The following is an 18,826-nucleotide window of genomic DNA, read 5'->3' on the forward strand; positions in this document are numbered from 1 at the left end:
GTGGTGGCGCCACCCGAGCCTCTTCCCGTAAATCACTGCCCACTTCCCCATCTCCACCTGCTCAGGCCGCCCCCACAGCCTCAGTGCCACACCCTCCCCTGGTAACACCCCTCACTCTCCTGGGTCCCCTCCCTTGCCAGAGGTCTGTGCCACTCTCCTGCCTGGCCTACTTTGGCTGCTCTCCGGGTCCACTGGCCCCCTTCCAGCCGCTCTGGACCAAACAGCGCCTTGTAGGGTAAGAAAGTCGGCTTACTCCCTGACAGCCAGAGCTGAGCCTGGACCTGCCCCTCGGGCCCTGGGTCCCTGGAGCCGGTCTGACTTGTGGGGGCTCCTCTTTCGCTACAGTGCCTGCTGCCCTGGATGAGACAGTGGCTTTTGGAAGGGCTGCGGAAACAAGGAGGCCCTGGGGGGCCTGGGTCCACCCCCCCAGCACCAGCATGGTCTGAAGAGAGGGCACAGGAGGCGAAAGGAAGCACTTGGAACCCGGAGCTGCTGTGCATCTCGCCCCTGAATAACGCTAATGACTAACATTTGTCTACAGCTTTGCAGTCCATAGAGCTTGTTCACGCATTCGCTCTCATCCGTGAGTGCATAATTATCTCTGGTTTACAAATGAGGGAGCCGAGGCTGGGGCAGGTTCCATGCAGCAAACAGAGGACTCCCAGTTAAGCACAGACAGCTGCCTTGCCCCCAGCTGCCTCCCCAACCTTAAAAGGCTCCCGAATGGCCCCCAGCCAGGACTGGGGCACCCCCACTCGGGCCCTTGCCAAACCTCGGCCCAAGCCAGGTATTGACCAGAGTCCTGGAGGCAGGCCTGGGCCCCCGACGGGAGCAGGGGAGCTGAGTCAGGGGTCAGATCCCAGGGCTGATGGAAGGGGGGAAGCATGCAGTGGAGGGAGGGGTATGACTCAGCGGGGCAGGATGGGAGGAGAAGGCCCCAGACGTGGGCTCTGGGGAGGGATGTGGAAGCCAAGACAGTCACAGGACACAGTCAAAGGCTCTCACGTGGCAGGGGACCGAAAGCAGACACCACCAAGAGCCCCCTTCACGGCCAAGGCGCTGAGGCCCTGGGACCACAGCACACAGGCTGTCCTCCTGTCTCCTGCAGGACTGAGTGGAAGAAAGGGACAGAACAGCGTGTGCCGCTCCCCCTCCTGGCCTGCCCCGCCCCTCCCCGGCCTGTCTGAGTCCCAGGCTCCTTCAGGAGCGTGGACATCCCAGAGCCCTGAGCAGCTTGTCCCGGCTGTTCTGGGCACTGGACGCGGCTGCCCTGCGCTAGGCGTGCACACCCAGTGGTGGCCCCCCTGGAGGGCGGAGGCTGTGTTTTCCTTCAGTGATGCCCCCTAGCCAGCCTGCTCCAGTGCTCAGGGCCAGCACAGCGTCCCAGGCCCAGCACCCTGAATGAGCCGAGCTGGCGGGGCACACTGACCAGAAGGAAACTGGGCACAATCCCAAAGGCAGCAGCACGGCACCAAGTAAGGGCTTGCGTGCAAACAGAGCAAGGCGGCCTCAGCACGGCCCTCTCCCCTCGGCTGCTCTCAGCAGGACCCTCTCGAGGCTTGGGGTTCAAGAGTAGGACGGGTGGGTGCAAGGCTTTGGAGAGCGCCCCCTCTTACTCTGGGGGCTGGGGGTTGTCCTACGGAGGAAACACGTGGCTCCTAGTGGCTTTGAGCCGCTGGAGCTGACAGATTCTTTTTCTCAGAGACCCAAGGACAGTTTGCTTTTCCCACGGGGCCTCGCTCAGGGAAGCACCATGGCAGATGGCATTTAGACGACGGCTGAAGACAAATTTCACCAACTCCTTGCACTGGCCAGCCTGCCCCGTGCCTTGGGAACTTGGCTCCTTCCCTGAGGCCAGGGCCATTTAAAAGGCTTTTTCTGGAACAGCCGGTGCAAGAGCAGGAACTGTGCACCAGGGCTGAGAGCCCGAGCTGCCGGCTGGGAGTGGCAAGGAGCCTGGGCCCACGGCCTCCAGAGCCACCCCAAAGGGTCACAGCTCGGCCCCCCGCCCAGTCCCACCCCAGATGGGCTCCCTACCAGGTCTCACGGCCAGTGCAGCGGCACAGCTGGCCTGGCCCAGCTCGTTGGTGGCAGTGGCTGTGTAGCTCCCGGCGTCAGCCACGCGGGCTTCCCTGAGCAGCAGCGTATGTCGCTCGCCCTCGGCGCGGATGAGAAGGCGGCCCTCACTGCGCAGAGCTGACCCATCCTTGTGCCAGGACACTGTGGGGGAAGCAGCAAGGACGCGGCTCGCCAGGACCCACGGGGGCCTGCTGGGAGATCGCACCCCACCCCCTCTTCTCTCCCTGCCCCAGGAATTCTCCAGACATCCCCCCACCCCCACTCTCAGGCTGTCCTGGGAACTCTCCCTGAATACACACAAGAGTCAGGCCATTGCCATGCAGTGAATGACTCTGGGGAACCCCTTGCTGCTCCCGGGCCCTGGCCTGGGGCTCACCTTGGGGCGGGGGGTTGGCGGTGACAATGCACTTGAGCAGCACGTCGGCCCCTGGCGCCACCACCACGTTCTGCAGGGGGATCTCAAACAGCGGGGCCTCCAGCGGCTCCTCTCCAGCAGACACATAGGAATCGTCCGAAGACTCTGCCCAACACGGGGTGATAGGGTAAGGTGAATGGCAGGGGAGCCCTGGGGAGGGGTGGGGGCACAGAGGCATTGGTGGCCCTACATCCCAGAAAGGGACTTCTGGAAGGCAGGGGTTGGAGGAGCAAGGGGTCTCTCTCCTGCAAAGCCTGAGACCAGGAACAGAGGAAACCAGATGTTGCTTAAATAGGGCATGGCAGCTGGGGTGCCTGCCACTCAGCTCCGGCCGCGGTCAGCACATTGGGTTCTGGAGGAAGGCAGGACCGTGCTGTCTGTCTTCACACATAGCGACCGTCACGTACAGCAGGGCAGGCCCCGTGCAAGGCACTCTGAGGGGACCGCACAGGCCTCCAGATGGCCAAGCTAAGGGCCACCCAAGACTGGAGGGTCTGAGGGGCTGAGGAAAACCAGCTTTGATTTTGACCTTCACCCAGCACTTGCTACATCCTGAGCGCTGAATGGGCACCAGGAACATAATGGGAAATCAGCCGTGGCCCCTGCTCACAGGAAGCCCACACACACAAATGGGGAAGAAAACTTCATCGTGGGTCTCTCTGGGTATTTTCTAATTCTGATGTTCTATGACCATCCTTCAAAAAGTTCATGAACATGGAATTAAAAGATAACTTTAGGGGCCAGCATTGCGGCAAAGCAGATTAAGCTGCTGCCTGCAGTGCCAGCATCCCAGATGGGCGCCAGTTCCAGTTCTGACTGCTTCACTTCTGATCCAGCCCCTGCCAATGTGCCTGGGAAAGCAGCAGAAGATGGCCCAAGTACCTGGGCCCCTGCATCCACGTGGGACACCCAGATGGAGTTTCAGGCTCCTGGCTTTGCTTCAGCTCAACCCCAGCCATTGAGGCCATCTGGGGAGTGAACCAGCAAACAGATCTTTCTCTCTCTCTCTTCTCCTCTCTGCAACTCTGCTTTTTCAAATAAATAAATAATTTTTTTTTAAAGAACTTTGGGGCTGACGCCATGGTGTAGTGGGTATAGCTGCCACCTGTCGCTCTGGCACCCCAGATGGGTGCAGGTTCAAGACCCAGTTGCTCCACTTCTGATCCAGCTCTCTGCTGTGGCCTGGGAAAGCAACGGAAGATAGCCCAAGTCCTTGGGCCCCTGCACCCCCATGGAAGACCCAGAAGGAGCTCCTGGCTCCTGGCTTTGGATTGGCCCAGCTCCACCCATTGGGGCCATTTGAGGAGTAAACCAGAGGATGGAAGATCTCTCTCTCTAACTCTGCCTTTCAAAAAAAATAAATCTTTAAAAAAAGAATGCATATTCTGCTAAAAACAATAGATAACTTTGGGGGCAGGCATTTGGTCTAGTGGTTAAGACACTGCTTAGGACACTCCTATTGGATATTGGACTGCTAAGGTCTGAGTCCTGGCTCCGCTGCTAAGTACAGCTTTCTGCTAATTCATACCCCAAGAAGCAGCAGTAATTCTCAAGTGACTGGGTTCCTGCCACGCATATGGGAGACCTGGGATGAGCTCACAACCCCCAGCGTCAGCCCCTCGCTGCCCAGCTCTGGCTGTTGACGGCACTTGGGGGAGTGAACCAACAGATGGGAGTTCTTGCTTGCTCTCTCCCTCACAACCTCTCATGCAAACAAATAATTTATTTTAAAAGATTAAGTTTACTTTGGTGTCATTTTTTTTAAATCATGAGTTTTTTTTTCAGAATATGTATGTTTCATGAATTTGTTTGTGTGTTTGTTTATTTACTTATCTATCTGAAAGGCAGCACAAGAGAGAGACAGAGAGACAGAGATCTTCCATCCACTGGGCTCACTCCCCAAATCACCAAAGTGATCAGGCCTATGCCAGGCTGAAGCCAGGAGCCAAGAACTCCATCTAGGACTCTCACGTGGGTGACAGGAGTCAAATACTTGGGCCACTGATTTCCCAGGCACATTAGCAGAGAGCTGGATCGGAAGCAGAAGATGGGACTCAAACCAGCATTCTGATATGGGCTGCCAGTGTTGCAAGAAGCAGCCTGACCCACTGTGCCACAACACCGGCTCCTCCACAGACTTTTTGAAGACCCCTCATATATGCAAATTTCAAAAGCTTTTGTACCAAATAAACTATTTCGTAATGCCATTTTCCCTGGAACATTTTGAAGTATCCCCCACATAAGCTAGATACAGTGTAGCAATGTAGATGGTTCAAAGAGCAGTGAGAATCCCAATTCTGCGTTTTCTAGCTACATAACCGTAGGCAAATCAGATAACCTCTCTGAGCCTCTGCTTTGTAAGATGAAGGGGATAATAGCCAGCACCTTGCAGAGTGGCGTGCAGATGGAAATGAGAGAATGTGGGGACACAGTTGTAGGGATGCAGTAATAGTGGTTAGGACTGTGAACAGGAAACCACTCTGCGCCAAAGACCTTGGGGAAGCAACATTTAAATGCAAAATAATTGTTCGAAGCACAATATAGGGTGGTAAGTGCAATGAGAGAGAGAGAGAGAGACTGGCAGGGTCTCCAGGGAGCAGTGGGTTAGAGGCGCCCCCCAGCATGCAGGGCAGGTGAGGCAGTCATGGCTTCCACTGCCTCCCCAGGAGCGGACACCTCATCTTGCTGTTCAGGACCATCAGGGCAGGGGCATTCTCCTGCGAGGACCCAGCACAGGCTGATGTGCACAGGGTCCCAGCCATGTGGGGATACAAAGATGGAGCCAGGAGGCCGAGCGGGGTTTTTGTGGCCATGGATGGGTCAGGGCTCCATGCACCTTGGGGCACACCTGGCGCCTTGCAGGAGGAGCTGGGATGTGCAGGGCAGGGTGAAGGGCTGGCTAGCCCAAAGCTTGCCTGTGACCGGCATGGGACAAACTGTTGAAGACTAGCTACTGTCCTTCTGTCTCAGAGGGATGGGGAGGCTGGGAGGTTCCTTGGTTCCCATCTGTGCCCCGTACCCCGCCCCCTACCCCCGCTGTTGATCTTTGATCACACTGCTTAGTGGATCATCTGTTTAGCAGGTCACAAGACCCAGGGGGACCTGTGGCATCTGGGCACCAGTGTCCACTCACACCTCGGCTCCACCAACCTCCATCATACACACTGGGCCTCCCCCGCGGCATGTTCCAGAACAAGGACCCTCACGGATCTCCACTGGGCCAGGCACGGTGGCCAAGCCCCCTCCAGCAAACTGCAGCCAGGAAGCAACCTCGCAGCCCCAAGCTCCTGCCCAGCAGTTTGCTCTCCCCAAGCCCCTCCCACCCAGGCCCGGGCACCTCACTCGATCCTCCCTGTGGTCTTACCGAGTTCAGGGGACGTGGGTCGGGCCCGACGACCTTTGCCCTGGCTTCGCGCCCCTCTGCGGTCCCAGGGCCCCCAGGGACCGTCCTCCTCAGGTCCTCGGCGCAGCCTCTTCTCAGCCTCAGGCCCCGCCCGGTTCTTCTCCAAGGTCTGGGGCACCGCAGCCTCCTCCAGACCCGGCGTGGCCCAGGGCAGGAAGCGCACAGCCTGTGCTGGGGGCTCCCGCTTCCGACCCGAAGGGGTTTTCGTCCTGACCTCAGGGGGATCGACGGCAGGGGGCGGCACGGGGCTCCTGCACTCCTGGATAGCTCTGCTCCGGGTCAGCGGGAACTGGTCCCGCCGCCTAACCTCCTGCTGCGGGCCTTCCCCGGGCTCCGTCCTGCCCCCTGGCCCTCGGCTCCGGGGCCTCCCAGGCTCATCCCCGGGCCTCGCCGCGACGCTCGGAGGGGGCGTCTGAGCGGTGGCAGGGCTCACGGCCCGCGGGGTCTTGGGGGTGGACGGCCGGGAGAAGAGTGGGGGCTCGCCGGGCTCTCGAGGGGATGGCGCGCGCTGCAGGGTGGCGCGCAAGGACTCGTGCGAGCGCACCAGCTCCTCCCGCGACGTGGAGCGGCGGATGCGGCCCAGCTCCTGGGCAAAGCGCAGCTCGAGGTCGGAGGCCGGACTGCGCTGCCGCGTGCGCTCGTCCAACGAGGCCGCCTTTTGCTGGAACAGGCGGCGCCGCTCGGCCACGCTGCCCCGGGGTGACCGCAGCTCCTCCTGCGAGGCGCCGGGCGTGCCCCAAGGTGCGTCGCCCTCGGACTTGGGCTGATCCAGCGAGCGAGCCTTTCGCAGAGGTACCCAGGGTCGCAGGGGTGCCGGCGGCGAGTCGCTGCGCTCCAGGCTGCGCCGGCGCTCCTCGAAGAACTGCAGCTTGTCCAGGATGCGGGAGCCGGCGCGCACCAGCCTGGGCGAGCGGCCCAGCGCCGACAGGCGGCCCGAGGCCTCGCTTAGGGGCGTCTGGGGCCGGGACTCCGCCGTGCCCGCCAGTGAGGGCCCGGACGACTTGGATTTTTTCCCTCGCTTCTCTTCGGCGGTGGCGTCCTCGGACGGTGCAGGCTCCTTAGTGCGCCGGTGGGGCGGTGTGGGGGCGGCCGGGGGCTGGGCACCGGCTCCCGGCGGAGACCGCTTCCCTACCCGAGGGGATGGTGGGGGGAGCAGGGCGGATTTGGACGGGGGCGGAGGGGCCGGCCGAGGACGCGGGACTTCGCTGGCCGGCTGTGGCTGCGGCTGAAGGTCAACTTCTTCCCTGTGCAGTCCACTCTGAGGAACGCTGCTGCGGGACCAAGACCAAGACGGGGAGAAGACTCAGGGGGCCTCCCTCCTGGGCCCTCAGCTTGTGACGGCAATTGGGCGGTGGGTCATGCTGTGCAGGCTTGGGGGTGACATGGGCCACACGTTCCTGCCCCCCACCCCCACCCCCAAGAGGAGGGCACAGCCAGAGCAGGTGCTGGGGAGAGGCCGGCGGCTCATGCACCAGGAGACTGGGCCAGTGACTGCGTCTAGGTGCAGACAGCCCCAAGGTCTCTGGCCACCCCCCTCCCCCACAAGCCCCCGGAAGCTGGGAAACAGCAGAAACAGAACTGAGCATGAGGGAGAGAAAAGGACGAGACTTAGGACCCAAAGGATGGAGGGGTGTGGGCAGGCAGGAGGGTTGGATGGGGAGGGAACCCTCTGGGGAATGCAACCTGCCACTCATCCCTGCCCCAGCTGGCCCTGACAACCCTTGCCCATCCTCAGCACGACACCCCCCCCCCCCCAGTGGCCCCTGGAAAACAGCAACTGCCTCCTTGCCAGGGGCTTTGGGCACAAAGCCCCCATGCAGGCCTGAGCCCCTTGGCACTGTTGACCCAGAAGGTGACAGCTGGGGTCCTGGACCCGGCATACCCAGGCTCCCAGTCCCTGTGCTCCATCTGCCCGCAGTATAGGCAATATCTCAAGTCCTTGAGAACCCTTGGGAGAAGCTCAGAAGCCCTCCCCCCACCACACACACACACCCCACCAGCGAAGGATATGTTCAGAAATAACTCAGCTCAGAAATAACTTCCAAGTGGGCCTGAATAGGGGGGTGTGGAAGAGGAGGAGGAAAGAAGGTGTCTGTCAGCCCTGGTACCCCATCACCTAACAAGGCTTTGGTACCCAAGAACTGAGCCTCAGTTTCCCCTATCTGGACCCTTATCAGGGTAGATGTCAAGCATAAAGACTAGCAAGAAAGGGAATCCGAGCGCCACTGAAGGAACTGAATAAAAACATATGAAATGGCTCATTAAATACAGGGAGCCTGGCATGTACTAAGCACTTAGGATGCACTGAGTCACTTAATCCTCAGCAGTCCTTTGAGACAGGAACTGTCATCATCCCATTTACAGATGAAGAGAACTGAGGCTTTAAAGAGGTTCAGGTGCCTTCCCGAGGTGACACAGCTAGGAAATGGCTGCCTGAAATCCAGGCGGTGTGAGTCGCGTCCGTATTCCCTCTAAGGTGGGACACCAAAGGGAGAGAGAGGAGGAGCAGCGGTTCCTGGGATGTTCTAGCCTACCTGAGCCAGCTGCCTGCACTGCAGACCCACCTCCGACCCAGAGAATGGGACAAGTGGCAATCCACAGTGCCCCAGGGGAAGAGCCTCAGCCAGCCCCCTTGTAGGCAGGGCAGTAAGTCCCGGAGCAACAGCCCAAGGCCTGCAGAGAAACTGGGGACAGCCCAGGAGGCCTCCTGCCGGCAGCACCACGCTCCAGGCCAGACTCCGTACCACCGGCATCACTAAGGAAATGGGTTCCTCTGAAGTTGCCATAGCAACTCCAGGCTCCGGCTGGGGCCTGGTGACGAACGGCATGGAAGGAGAGGCGAGTCCAGGGCACAGGAGTGCCCAGTGATGCCAACTAGATAGGTCAGGGAGCCTTTTCCTGCCCTGACCAGGTCCCAGACCTCTCCCCAGCCCACCTCTGGCCACTACAACCACGCTCACAAGCATGCCCCCACCAGCCCCCTTCTCTGCCCTTGACAATTGCACCTGCCCCCCAACACCCTTATCCATCACAAATCAGGCCCCCTCTCAGCTCCCCGAATGCCCCTCAATACCTCCATCATCAGCCACTGCCCTCTTCTGCTTTAGCACCCCCTCCTTCATCTGCTAGCCCCCAAATCTCCAAAATTGGCTCCAATGCTTCACTCCAACACCTCCGCTCTGTACCACCCCCTACCAGGACACCCTAGAACCCCACCCCCAGGGCGTTCCCCACAAGATCATCGCATGCCCCCTGCCGCTGTCACTCCAAGCTCTCCTCCTCCACCCAGCCCCGCCTCCGGCCCCTCCCTCTCCCAGTCCCTGCCTCCCCCACAGCCCACATCCTCCTGCTGCCCCAGGCCCCTCACCCCGTCTGCCCCTGACCACCTCGCTCTCTGCTCTCCGGGTTGCTCACTCTCTCCCCTGCTCTCTGCCGCTCTCCAGGGAGCTGCCGTGTGGAAGGGTTCTGTTCCTCCCCGAAAAAGGCCCACACGGGAACAGGAATGTGCAGAGAGATAAAAAGGCAGCAGCTGCTGAGACAGCAGGCACGGAGGGGGCCCCTGGGCGGGGGGTGGGGGAATCCTAGGGACAACTGGAACTTGAATGGGTGAGGCAGGAGAGGGCCCGGGAGGAGCTGGAGCTCGTGGAAGAGAAGAGGAAGGGACAGGGATCCCCGAGACTGGAGACGGCACGGTGAGCCAGGACAGGTTGGGCACGAGAGCACGTGGGCGGTGGAGGTGGCACTGGAGGAGGTGGAGCAGTGTGGGAGGAGAGAATGGGGGGCCGGGCCAGGATTGGAAGTGGTGGGGGTGAGGAAGTATGCAGAGATGGATGGGGCCGGGGAGATGGAGCAATGAGGGGCAGCGCACAGCACGGTGAGATGGGACAGGACGGGCCCAGGGGAGGCCGTTACTTACACGTGGATCGAGAGCGCTCGTCCTCTGTACAGACTGAACGCGCTGCCGTACAGGTCACTGGCCACGGAAAGGCTATCCTCTGACCCCCAGCTTGCGCCCACCAGATTAGCTCGAGACGCCCGCACCAGCGGCTCCACCCCCAGGTGCCGTGGCCCGGCCCCGGTAGCCTGTGCTTGCCTTGGGCTGCCTGGGAGGCGGCAGGTGCCACCCCCACTGCCCGCTTCCTGCTCCAGGACCGTCTGCCCGCTGCCCCACCAGCTCACTTGCTCCTCCGAGGTGCCTGTCACGGAGGTCGGGGGTGTGTCCAGGGAGGTGCCCACCAGGGTGTCAGAGCCCCCTAGAGAAAGGAACACGGTGAGACGGAGGCCCCCCACCCTCCAGGGGGAAGCCCGCCTGCCTGCTCAGGGAGCTCACCCGTGGGGGTGCTGAAGGCCCCGTCATCCCGCAGCTCCAGGCGCTGGGTCCCCTGCACATCGCTGATGTCATCCTCAGCCGTCTCCGAGTCTGGAGAAGAAGGGGTCTGTGTGGGCGGGGCCCTCCTCCCGCTGCCTCCACCTCTTCCCCAAGTCGCCTCCTGCCTCCCCCATAACAGGCTCCATCTTCCACCCAGAGGGCTTCCAGCACCCTGTCTTCTCCCCTCGTTTACGCCTTACACCCAGCGGCCCAGCCTGTGCGTCTCAGGGTGGCTTCTCCCGCCAGTGCCCTGGACCTACCTCTGGGCCCCTGGGCCCTCTTGCCTCCACGGGGTCCTCAAAACTGCCCTCCCCCTCCCACCTGGCTAACATCACCAGGGCATCAACCCTCTCCCTCCCTTGTCACTGAGAACCTAAGCCCCCCCATATCACAACGTCCTAGCTTCCAGGGCTCTAAAGTCTGGATTCCGGGTCCCCAGGAAAAAAGGGGCATCACCTCCGAGTTGCACTGCAGGGCACTCGACCACCGCAGCGCCAGCCTGCCCTCAACTCCAAACCAGCCGGAAGGCATCAAGCAGCGGCTGAGGCAGAGTGAGGAGAGGCCGGGGCCAGGTGGGGAAGACAGGGGAGTGGGGCTAGGGCAGGAGCCAGTTTCCTACCGTAACTTTGCTTTCTGCAGGAGCGGAAAACTTCGCTTCCATAGGAGCAGCAGGAGAGAGACATGGACAGACTGTTATCAGAGCGTTTGTGGGTAGGGCATGGAGGGCAGGCAGGACAGAGGAGTGCCCAGATGCCCTGTGGGAACGGTTGGGAGAGACACCTGGGCTGTGCCCAGCACTGAGGAGCCCACATATCTGCATTGGTTTTCCCAACTGTCCCCAAGATTCTGGCACCCTTGGCATTGCTTTATGCTCCCACTGGCCAGACATACACACATGCGCGCGCACACACACACGGACACACACACACTGTTTTTTGTGTCCAACCCAGCCACAGACCTGGGCATCCCGTTATGGGTCAGGCCAGCCCTCTATTACAATATTTGCAATGAACTTAACCCTGCCTAGCTCAAAAACCAGCCCACCCCCATTTGCACCCTGATGTGACAGGCACCTTCCCCAAGATCCCTCTCTTCTGCTGAATGGCCCTCAAAAATACCCAGGGGTTAAGCAGGAAAAATAAAATAAAAGCATTCAACTTCCCCAGAGTCCAGCAGGTTCTGTGCCTCAGTTTCCCTCTGGGGGCCACAACAGGCAGGAGCTATGTACCGACTGCCAAAGCAGGGCAGCCAGCTCCTGTGCACTTGGCTCCACAGATGGAGAACAGGGAGCCCCGGCTGCAACAGGGTGTGCCAGGGAGCCCCTCCCCATTTCCAAGTCTCCTCTTGGTTGTAAGGCACAGGGGGACTTCCTGTGTGGGTGGATGAGTGGGAGGTGGGGGGGGGGGCGGGGAAGCCAGATCTCATGGCTGTCTTCAGGGCCTTGATGCCTCTCGAAGGGACATGGCCCAAGAGAAGGGATGGGCATGAGGTTAAGGTCAAGATGCCCAAAGTCCACGCACCATGGGTGAGGCGGCCAAAGGCCCGGCGGGAATGGCCGGTTTTCTGAAAGAGAAAAGCCAGAATGAGTTGCTCCTGAGGTTCCTGTACCTCTTACCCACACCTGCCCACCGAGTCCCAGCTCATTCCAGGGCCCAGTGTGTGTGTGTAGGAGAGGGGTGGACAGACACCCAGAGCCAGCAGCTTCCCCAACAGGAAATGTCTGTACTCTGCCTTCCTCTAGAAGAGCAAGGGGAGGAGGTAGGGGAGGACTCCGCGCTGGCCAGAGGCTCCCAGACCAGGGCCCAGCAATGCTTCCAGGAGATGGGGACAGGAGGCAAGGTAGCCAGGATGCCTGTGAGGGAGCTGGGGGAAGGGCGCTTGGCGGACTGGGAGATGGAGGCAGGAGGACAGGCTAGGTGTCAGCGGGCAGGGGAGGGCCGATGGAGGCCATAGGTCTCCAGGGGGCCGGGCCTCCAGAATGCAGGAAGGAGGCCCGGTACGCAGGGGACACGGCAGGGTGTGGGGGTTATTTAGCTGAGCGAGGAGTCCTGCGTTGCTTTCAGGAGCTCCGGAAGATGGAAGGCTCCGGGGTGGGTGGGTAGGGGGAAGCCTCGGAAAGCCAGGCTGGGGTGGGACAGAGGCCAGAGGAGACGAGGTGGCAAAGCAGCAAGGGGGAGCCCCGGCCGGAGGTTGCAGCGGGGGGTAGGAGAGGGTGCCCAGTGGTCGTAGGGATTGGGGGCTCTCGGAGGGAGGTCTGTCCTTCGGCGCAGGGAGGGGCCTGCGCACCCCGCACGCAGGCCAGAGCGCCCCCCCTCCCCGGCTCGCGACCGGCTGCCACCCTCGGCGGGACCAGGGTGGGGCAGGTGCTGCTCCAGCGCCCCCTCCCCGGGGCTGGCCGCGGCCACCCGCCCTCTCTCCCTCCGGGGCGCCCGGCCCTCCCGGCCCCTCCCGGCGCCGCCCGCCCCCGGAGCCCTCACCTGGAAACGCTTCTTCACCCACAGCTTCTTCATGGCGGGGGAGGGGGCCGGGCCGGCGGTCGGGCGAGGAGGGGACGGGCGGGGGCGGGGCGGAGTCGGAGGCGGGGCCGGGGGCGAGCTGGGGAGCGGGCGGGAGCCGGTGCGGGCGGCGGAAGGAGCCTCGGGGCCTCGGGAGCCCGGGTGGGGGTAAGGAGGCGGCGGCGAAGGAGAAGGCGGCGGCGGCTCCCAGAGCCCGCCCCTCCCCCGTCAGCCTGCGCCCCTGCGGACGCCCCTTCCCTCTCTGGCCCCCGGCGTCCCCTGGGGCTGCCTTCACCTGCCTCCCACCGCGTCCACCCGGCAACTCCAGGCGCGGACAGCCCTACACCTCCACCCCGCATCTGCCTTCAGGGCCTTGAGCACAAGGGGAAACTGAGGCACAGAAAGACGCGCAGTGGCCCCTCCTCCAGGCCACTCTCCTTGGCAGCCCAACGCAACGCGGCCTTCTCGCCACTCCCACCCTCCTCCCGCGGGGCGGCTCTGGAAGGTCAGCAGCATCTCCACTTGCTCACTCCACAAACATGCGCACAGGGCCTCTGTGCCAGGCAGTGCTGAGCCGGCCACGGGGCACAGCGCCTGATGGGGGCGCCTGGGTCATAGGCCGGGCAAGGGTCCCTGGGGGTGGGGCTGCGGACTATGAAAGCCCCCAGGCTCCTTAGGGAGGCCGGAGAGGGCTTTACCTGTCCTGATGCCGTTTGCACTACTCCTGTCTCCCCCCTCTGTAGGCACAAACAGGTGCAGGAGCCCAGGTGTCCCAGGTAAACTCCTAGTATTCGCACAGTAGACCCATGCTCTCCCTCACAGATGGCCACTGTCATCAAATTCCTCCCCACCCCCACTCCACCTCCGCCTTCTTCAGCACACATTTCACACCGAAAATTCACCCCCCCACACCCCCGTGATCACTATTTCTAGGTTTCTTTAACATTTACTAAGTGCCAGGTACTGCACAAATGTAACGGCATTCACAACAACCCTCTGAGCTTGAAATCTTTTAGGAGCACTCCCATCCCTCTTTAACTGACAAGCAACCTAGGCTCAGGGAAGCCCTGTCACAGAGCCAAAGCCACACAGGCTCTGGGACTCCACCTGTACCCAAGATCAGAACCCCCACCCCTGCGTGCACAGGTAGTGCCATCCTGGTTTCCAGGCCGAGATACAGTACTGCGGAATTATTAATCCTTGCGTGCTTGGTATATGCCAGTCATTGTGCTGCACACATCATATGAATAAACTCTAAAAATCCTCACGGCAAGGCAGGAGACAGGCACAGAGAGGTAACTTTTCCAAGGTCACACAGCCAGTAAATTGAGGGAGCCAGGATTCTATGATTGGATTATTGATCACTCTGTCATAAAGCCTCATGTGCTGATTGGTCAACGAGTCCCTTAACCCTGTTTCTTTAAAGCCTGAGTCAAAAAAAAAAAAAAAAATACAGAGACAGACCAATGACTTGTGTTCAGCTATACCATGTTAGGAATGAGGCCAGCACGTCAAGTTCAGCGGCCCACAATAGCCCCTCCCTCATTTCCATTTCTGCTTGGCTCCTGAAGTGATGTGACTTGTGGCCCCTTTATTTCAAAGTTTAAGGTCGTGTCTGGTACATTCTGGGTGCACATGGGTGTCTTTATCTCCCAGACACCAGAGGCCAATGCTGCAGATAGAGATGCCTGCATGCAGATGTGCACTGAGAAGTCCCTGTGCATGTCCACACCAACTCCAGCCAGAGAGACCTGGACACCTGCAAGCACTCTCCCTGTCCACCCCCAAACGCATCCACCCACAGGTGGAGGAGCCAAGTGTGCAGAGGGGGTAACTTGAGCTCCTGCCCTCCCGGGAGAATCCGAGGGGCTGGCACATTCCAAAGCAAAAATAACCAATGGGCAGCAGGCGTGAGTGACGGGACAGCTGGGCCCAGGAGGGGCCGGCAGGATTCTGTGTCCCTGCCTTGGGCCTCTGTTGGTCACCCCTGAAGGGCTGGCCTGGAACGTGCTTTCAGGGTGGGCCTCTCCAGCTGGCCGCATTGCCCGCTGCCATCGCTGTGCCCCTCCACCACTTCCCCAAAACCCAGATTTCCTACTTGCCCTGCCGGCATCTCCCCTTAACTGAGGAATCCTCGTGCCATACCCCGTCTCTCAGGAAGACGCTTCTCTGAGCCACTCCCCTCCCCTTTGCTGCTGCTCTCTCATGCCTGTTTCTTCCTCCTTCCCCCACTCACTACCCTGCTCAGCATTACTATGCGTGTTGCCTATTGGTGGTGTCCCCGCCCTAGAAAGTCATCTGTAGGTTGCAGTGGGGATGGGAGAGTGAACCTTCCCGGGATAGTTCCTTTTATCCAGCCTTCCCTCCCCCTTGTGAGCCCCAACCCATACCCAAGAAACAGCTGGAGAAGCCACCATGCCCCATCCCACCCAGGATCTTCCTGGTGCAGCAAAGTGTCACGTGCAGGCTAGGGCTGACTTCACAGGCTTCCCTGCCCCCACTCTGGCCCCTCCTCTTCTCCCTGATTGGCACTTGGCTGTACTCTTCAGACCCCCTCCCACCTGGAAACGTGTTTCCTCCGGGCTTTTCAGCCTGCTGCCTCCCCACCTTTCCTGTGCCTGACTCCGCCCTCTCTCCCTGTCTCTCACCGCTGCCCTCCATGCTTTCAAGTCCCCAGGATGGTTCACCACCATCTGCTGACACACACCAGGGTCCCCTAGGCCCTGGCCATCAACCTCCGCCACACCCACGTGGTGAGCATCCTCGGCCAGCCCCTCTTCTGAGCTGTGCCCTTCCTTCTCCCTCGCTGTCCATGGGGGCAGGGCTCTTCCTTCAGCCATACCGAGCCCAAGCTTTGCGTGTGGCACTCGGCTCCACTCAATGGATTTGCACGTGGCTTCTTGCCTGATATTTTGAAAGAGAAAAACACCTGCCTATCCCATCTTGGAGACGAGGACGGAAGATGGACTTTCGGCCACCGACAGGCTAAAGATGGTGATGATGACAGATCCTCCACTTAGTCTTTCACATTTCTCTGTCTAGAGAAAGGTCATGCAGCCCCAGGCAGGTGCAGAAGCCTGGATTGCAGACCCAGCCCTGCCTCCCCAGCAGCCACGTGACCCCTCTGAACCCCAGTTTTATCAAACACAGTCATATTAGAATGTGAAATAATGAGTGAGGTAGGCTATCTTACACATTAAGTGTATCTTACTTACATGAAGTGCCTACAAGTACCCTGCATTTCCACCATCATCATCTCCTTTGTGTCCTAACCTTCCTTACTTCCACAGCCCCCCCCCCCCAAATTCCACCACCACCACTCTAATTGCCCATCCTCCCACCTGTGCGTTCAGGGCCCAGCCCTCCTGAGCTGTGCCAACATCCCTCCATCCGTCAGCTAGCATCTCTGGCTGTAGGTGTGCCAGGAACCTCAGCATCACCCTGTCTCGCTGAGCCAGGGAGCAATTCCAGCCAGGAAACTGCTTCCTGCCCTCTGTAGCCAGCTCCTTGCTCGGCTTCCTCGAATACCCTGAAGTCCTCCTGCTGTTGATTCCAACCAAGAACGTTTGCCATGGAGTGCGTTTGCGCCATGCTGAGCTGCCTGAACAGCTGCCCTGGGCCAGGAGCTGTCACTGGGCAGGGGCTGGGGGCGGGCGGCAATAGAGACAGGAGGAGGACAGCCCCACCTAGGATGTCCCTAGCATCATAGAAGCCACGTCGCTCCCTCCCCCAAACCATGTGGGAGGGGCGGAACAGTTCCAGACAAGGTTCTTTGCTGTGGAGCTGTCCTACCACCTCCTATCTGCACAGCCAGCATATGCCCTCCAACAGGACCCCCGGCGGCCTGATCCTCTTCCCGTTCTAACATGCAAAACAAAGGGCCCCAAATCCAGCCCCACGGCACCCAGGGCCTTGGCCTCAGCCCATGCCTCCCAAGCCTGCCATTCCACCAGGGCAGCCCAGGCTGGAGACTGGCCCCTCTGCCCTCAATCTAGCTATGCCCAGTCAGGGCCCAGCTCTGCCGACCACACCACCCAGATTACAGAGGGCAGAGGAAACAGCCTGGGGGGCGGGGGGGGCTCTCGTACCTCATCACTCGCCCCACAACAGAGGGCTCGGGGCAAGCCATCTGCAGAAATGCCGGGCCTGGGCCTGCCATGCAGCAGCTGCTCCCCAACACTGGACAGCGCCTCTCCCTCTCCCCCAGAACTTCTTACCTAGTAAGAAGCCCCCAGAGCCCAACTGGAAAACCAGCTTCTTGGTTCTCGGGTGGCCATGACTGGCGGGGTGTCCCGGGCAGCCCTCCCTCCCCTCTGGGTCACAATGTCCTCACCTGTGCTCCCTCCCAATGTAAACAGATGTGGCCACCGCGCTCCTGCGCCGCTCTCGCCTTCCCTAACATCTCTCCTACTTGCATTCTCGTGTATCTTCAGTCTGTGTAGTCTAAGATATGCAGGGAGTCCACTCCTTTCCCAGCTCAGAGCCGGCACCTGGCCGGGTGAACCCAGAGAAGCCAACCTTGGCCCTCACTGGTTCCCTATGGCTACAGGGACCAGAGGGAACCAGCGGCTGGAGACTAGGAGGGCGCACAGGGCAGGACTAGGAGGGCACACAGGGCAGGGACAGAGCTGGGCTAGCCTTGCTTGGTCTCCAGACTCTGAGCCTTCCTGCCCCTCCGATCATGCCTGGGCCTCCTCCCTAGCCCCTGAGGAGTTGCCCCTAGACACCACACCCCACTGGAGGAAAGTGCAAGCGCCCAGGGCCAAGTGCAGCCTACTGCTCCCTCTGAGTTGTGTTTCTCAAGGCTCAGTCTGCGCAAGGCTCTGTCTTTGGCCTGGACAAGGACCATCTGGATAACTCGGGTGCTGAGGAAATCAAACAGGAAGGCCCAGAACTGATCCCAGGGGAAACTGGCCCGGCCCGGCAGCCACACAGCCTCTGTGGGCCCAGGAGCACAGAGTCTGGGCTCCCTCACTTCCCTTCTGCCCCGTACCATCAAGCTGAGACTCCATGCCCACAGGCAGGGGCCTGAGCCCTGGCCTGGAGCGTCCCGCTTCCACACCCTCTGAACATACCTGGAACCTCAGGTAGCCGCGGTCTGGGGCTTTCCTGACCAGTCCATGCTCCTGACCTACGTGTGTTTGCACCACCCCAGGGAGTCCAGAGCCCTCCACATGCAGACACGCTCATGCTTGTATGTCACTTCTCATGTGCCCACCTCTGTCATGCCAATGCGGCCCCAGCCCTGGCTCCACCTTCTGACACCCTGGGCCCTGCTCCTAGGCATCCGCCCCTGGCCTCTCCTATCCTGCCTGGTGCCGCCCACACCCACCCTGCCATTGCAATGGCCTGCCAGGGCGCCCCTTAGCAGTGCAGCCGCCCCTTCTCCAGACACACACACACACTCTGGGGTCGCTGAAGAACTCCATTCTGCCCAGGGGGCTGCAGAGTTCCCCAAAAAACCTGGGTGGGTCTCAGACTTGGCTGGGCCGGGCCCTGCACTTTCCTGGTGTGCAATTTGAGGCCTGAGATGCTGAGATGCCAGGGCACCTGGGAAGAGGGCAGAGGAACCGGCTTCTCTCCAGCGTGGCCACGGGCAGCCCTTGTCCTCCCTGGGTGCCCCTGCCTGGCCGGCGGCGGTCCCCAGCGCCCCATTACCTGCCACCTCCAGCACTGTGAGCACAGCTTCGCAGGAGGCCTGGCCGCGCTCGTTCTGGGCCCGGCAGCTGTACACGCCGGCGTCCTGCGCCCCGCAGCTCCTCAGCCACAAGCAGCTGGGCTCGGGCGCCGGCGCGGGCAGGGGCTGCCCGTCCCGGAACCAGCTGAGGCTGGGCTGGGGCGTCCCGCTCACCACCACCCGCAGCCGCACGTCGCTGCCCGCACACACGGCCGAGTTCCTCAGGGGCCGCAGGAAGACCGGCGCCCCGGCCCCTCCGCCAGCCCCCACCTTGGCTCTCTTCGGGGGCACCCCGGGGCTGGGGGGTGCCCTCGTGCCCGCGTCCTCGCTTCGTGCGCCCCGAGCTCTCTGCATGGCCTCTTCGAGATGGGCCACGGGCACGCGGGGG

The 18,826-nt window shown here is 61.1% G+C and overlaps 1 protein-coding gene and 1 long non-coding RNA gene across 7 annotated transcripts in view; one reads left to right on the forward strand and one right to left on the reverse strand.

Annotated features, from left to right (window-relative positions):
• SPEG (striated muscle enriched protein kinase) overlaps positions 1 to 18,792 on the reverse strand; it is a 52,942-nt gene extending 34,150 nt beyond the window's left edge. For 2 of the 6 annotated variants that reach the window (NM_001171482.1, XM_070069862.1), the window contains 6 exon segments: positions 2,038 to 2,220; positions 2,456 to 2,599; positions 5,859 to 7,168; positions 9,814 to 10,150; positions 10,228 to 10,317; positions 18,420 to 18,792. In NM_001171482.1, the coding sequence (NP_001164953.1) occupies positions 2,038 to 2,220; positions 2,456 to 2,599; positions 5,859 to 7,168; positions 9,814 to 10,150; positions 10,228 to 10,317; positions 18,420 to 18,792 (2,437 nt within the window). 6 annotated transcript variants of the gene reach the window in all.
• Positions 108 to 5,815, forward strand: LOC138848925 (uncharacterized). The gene is made up of 3 exons (XR_011387101.1): positions 108 to 235; positions 346 to 2,621; positions 3,331 to 5,815. It is a non-coding gene; the product is annotated as an uncharacterized lncRNA (long non-coding RNA).
• Positions 18,793 to 18,826: the final 34 nt, after the last annotated feature.

This window comes from Oryctolagus cuniculus, chromosome 3 (assembly GCF_964237555.1).
Source record: "Oryctolagus cuniculus chromosome 3, mOryCun1.1, whole genome shotgun sequence".
NCBI lineage: Eukaryota > Metazoa > Chordata > Mammalia > Lagomorpha > Leporidae > Oryctolagus > Oryctolagus cuniculus.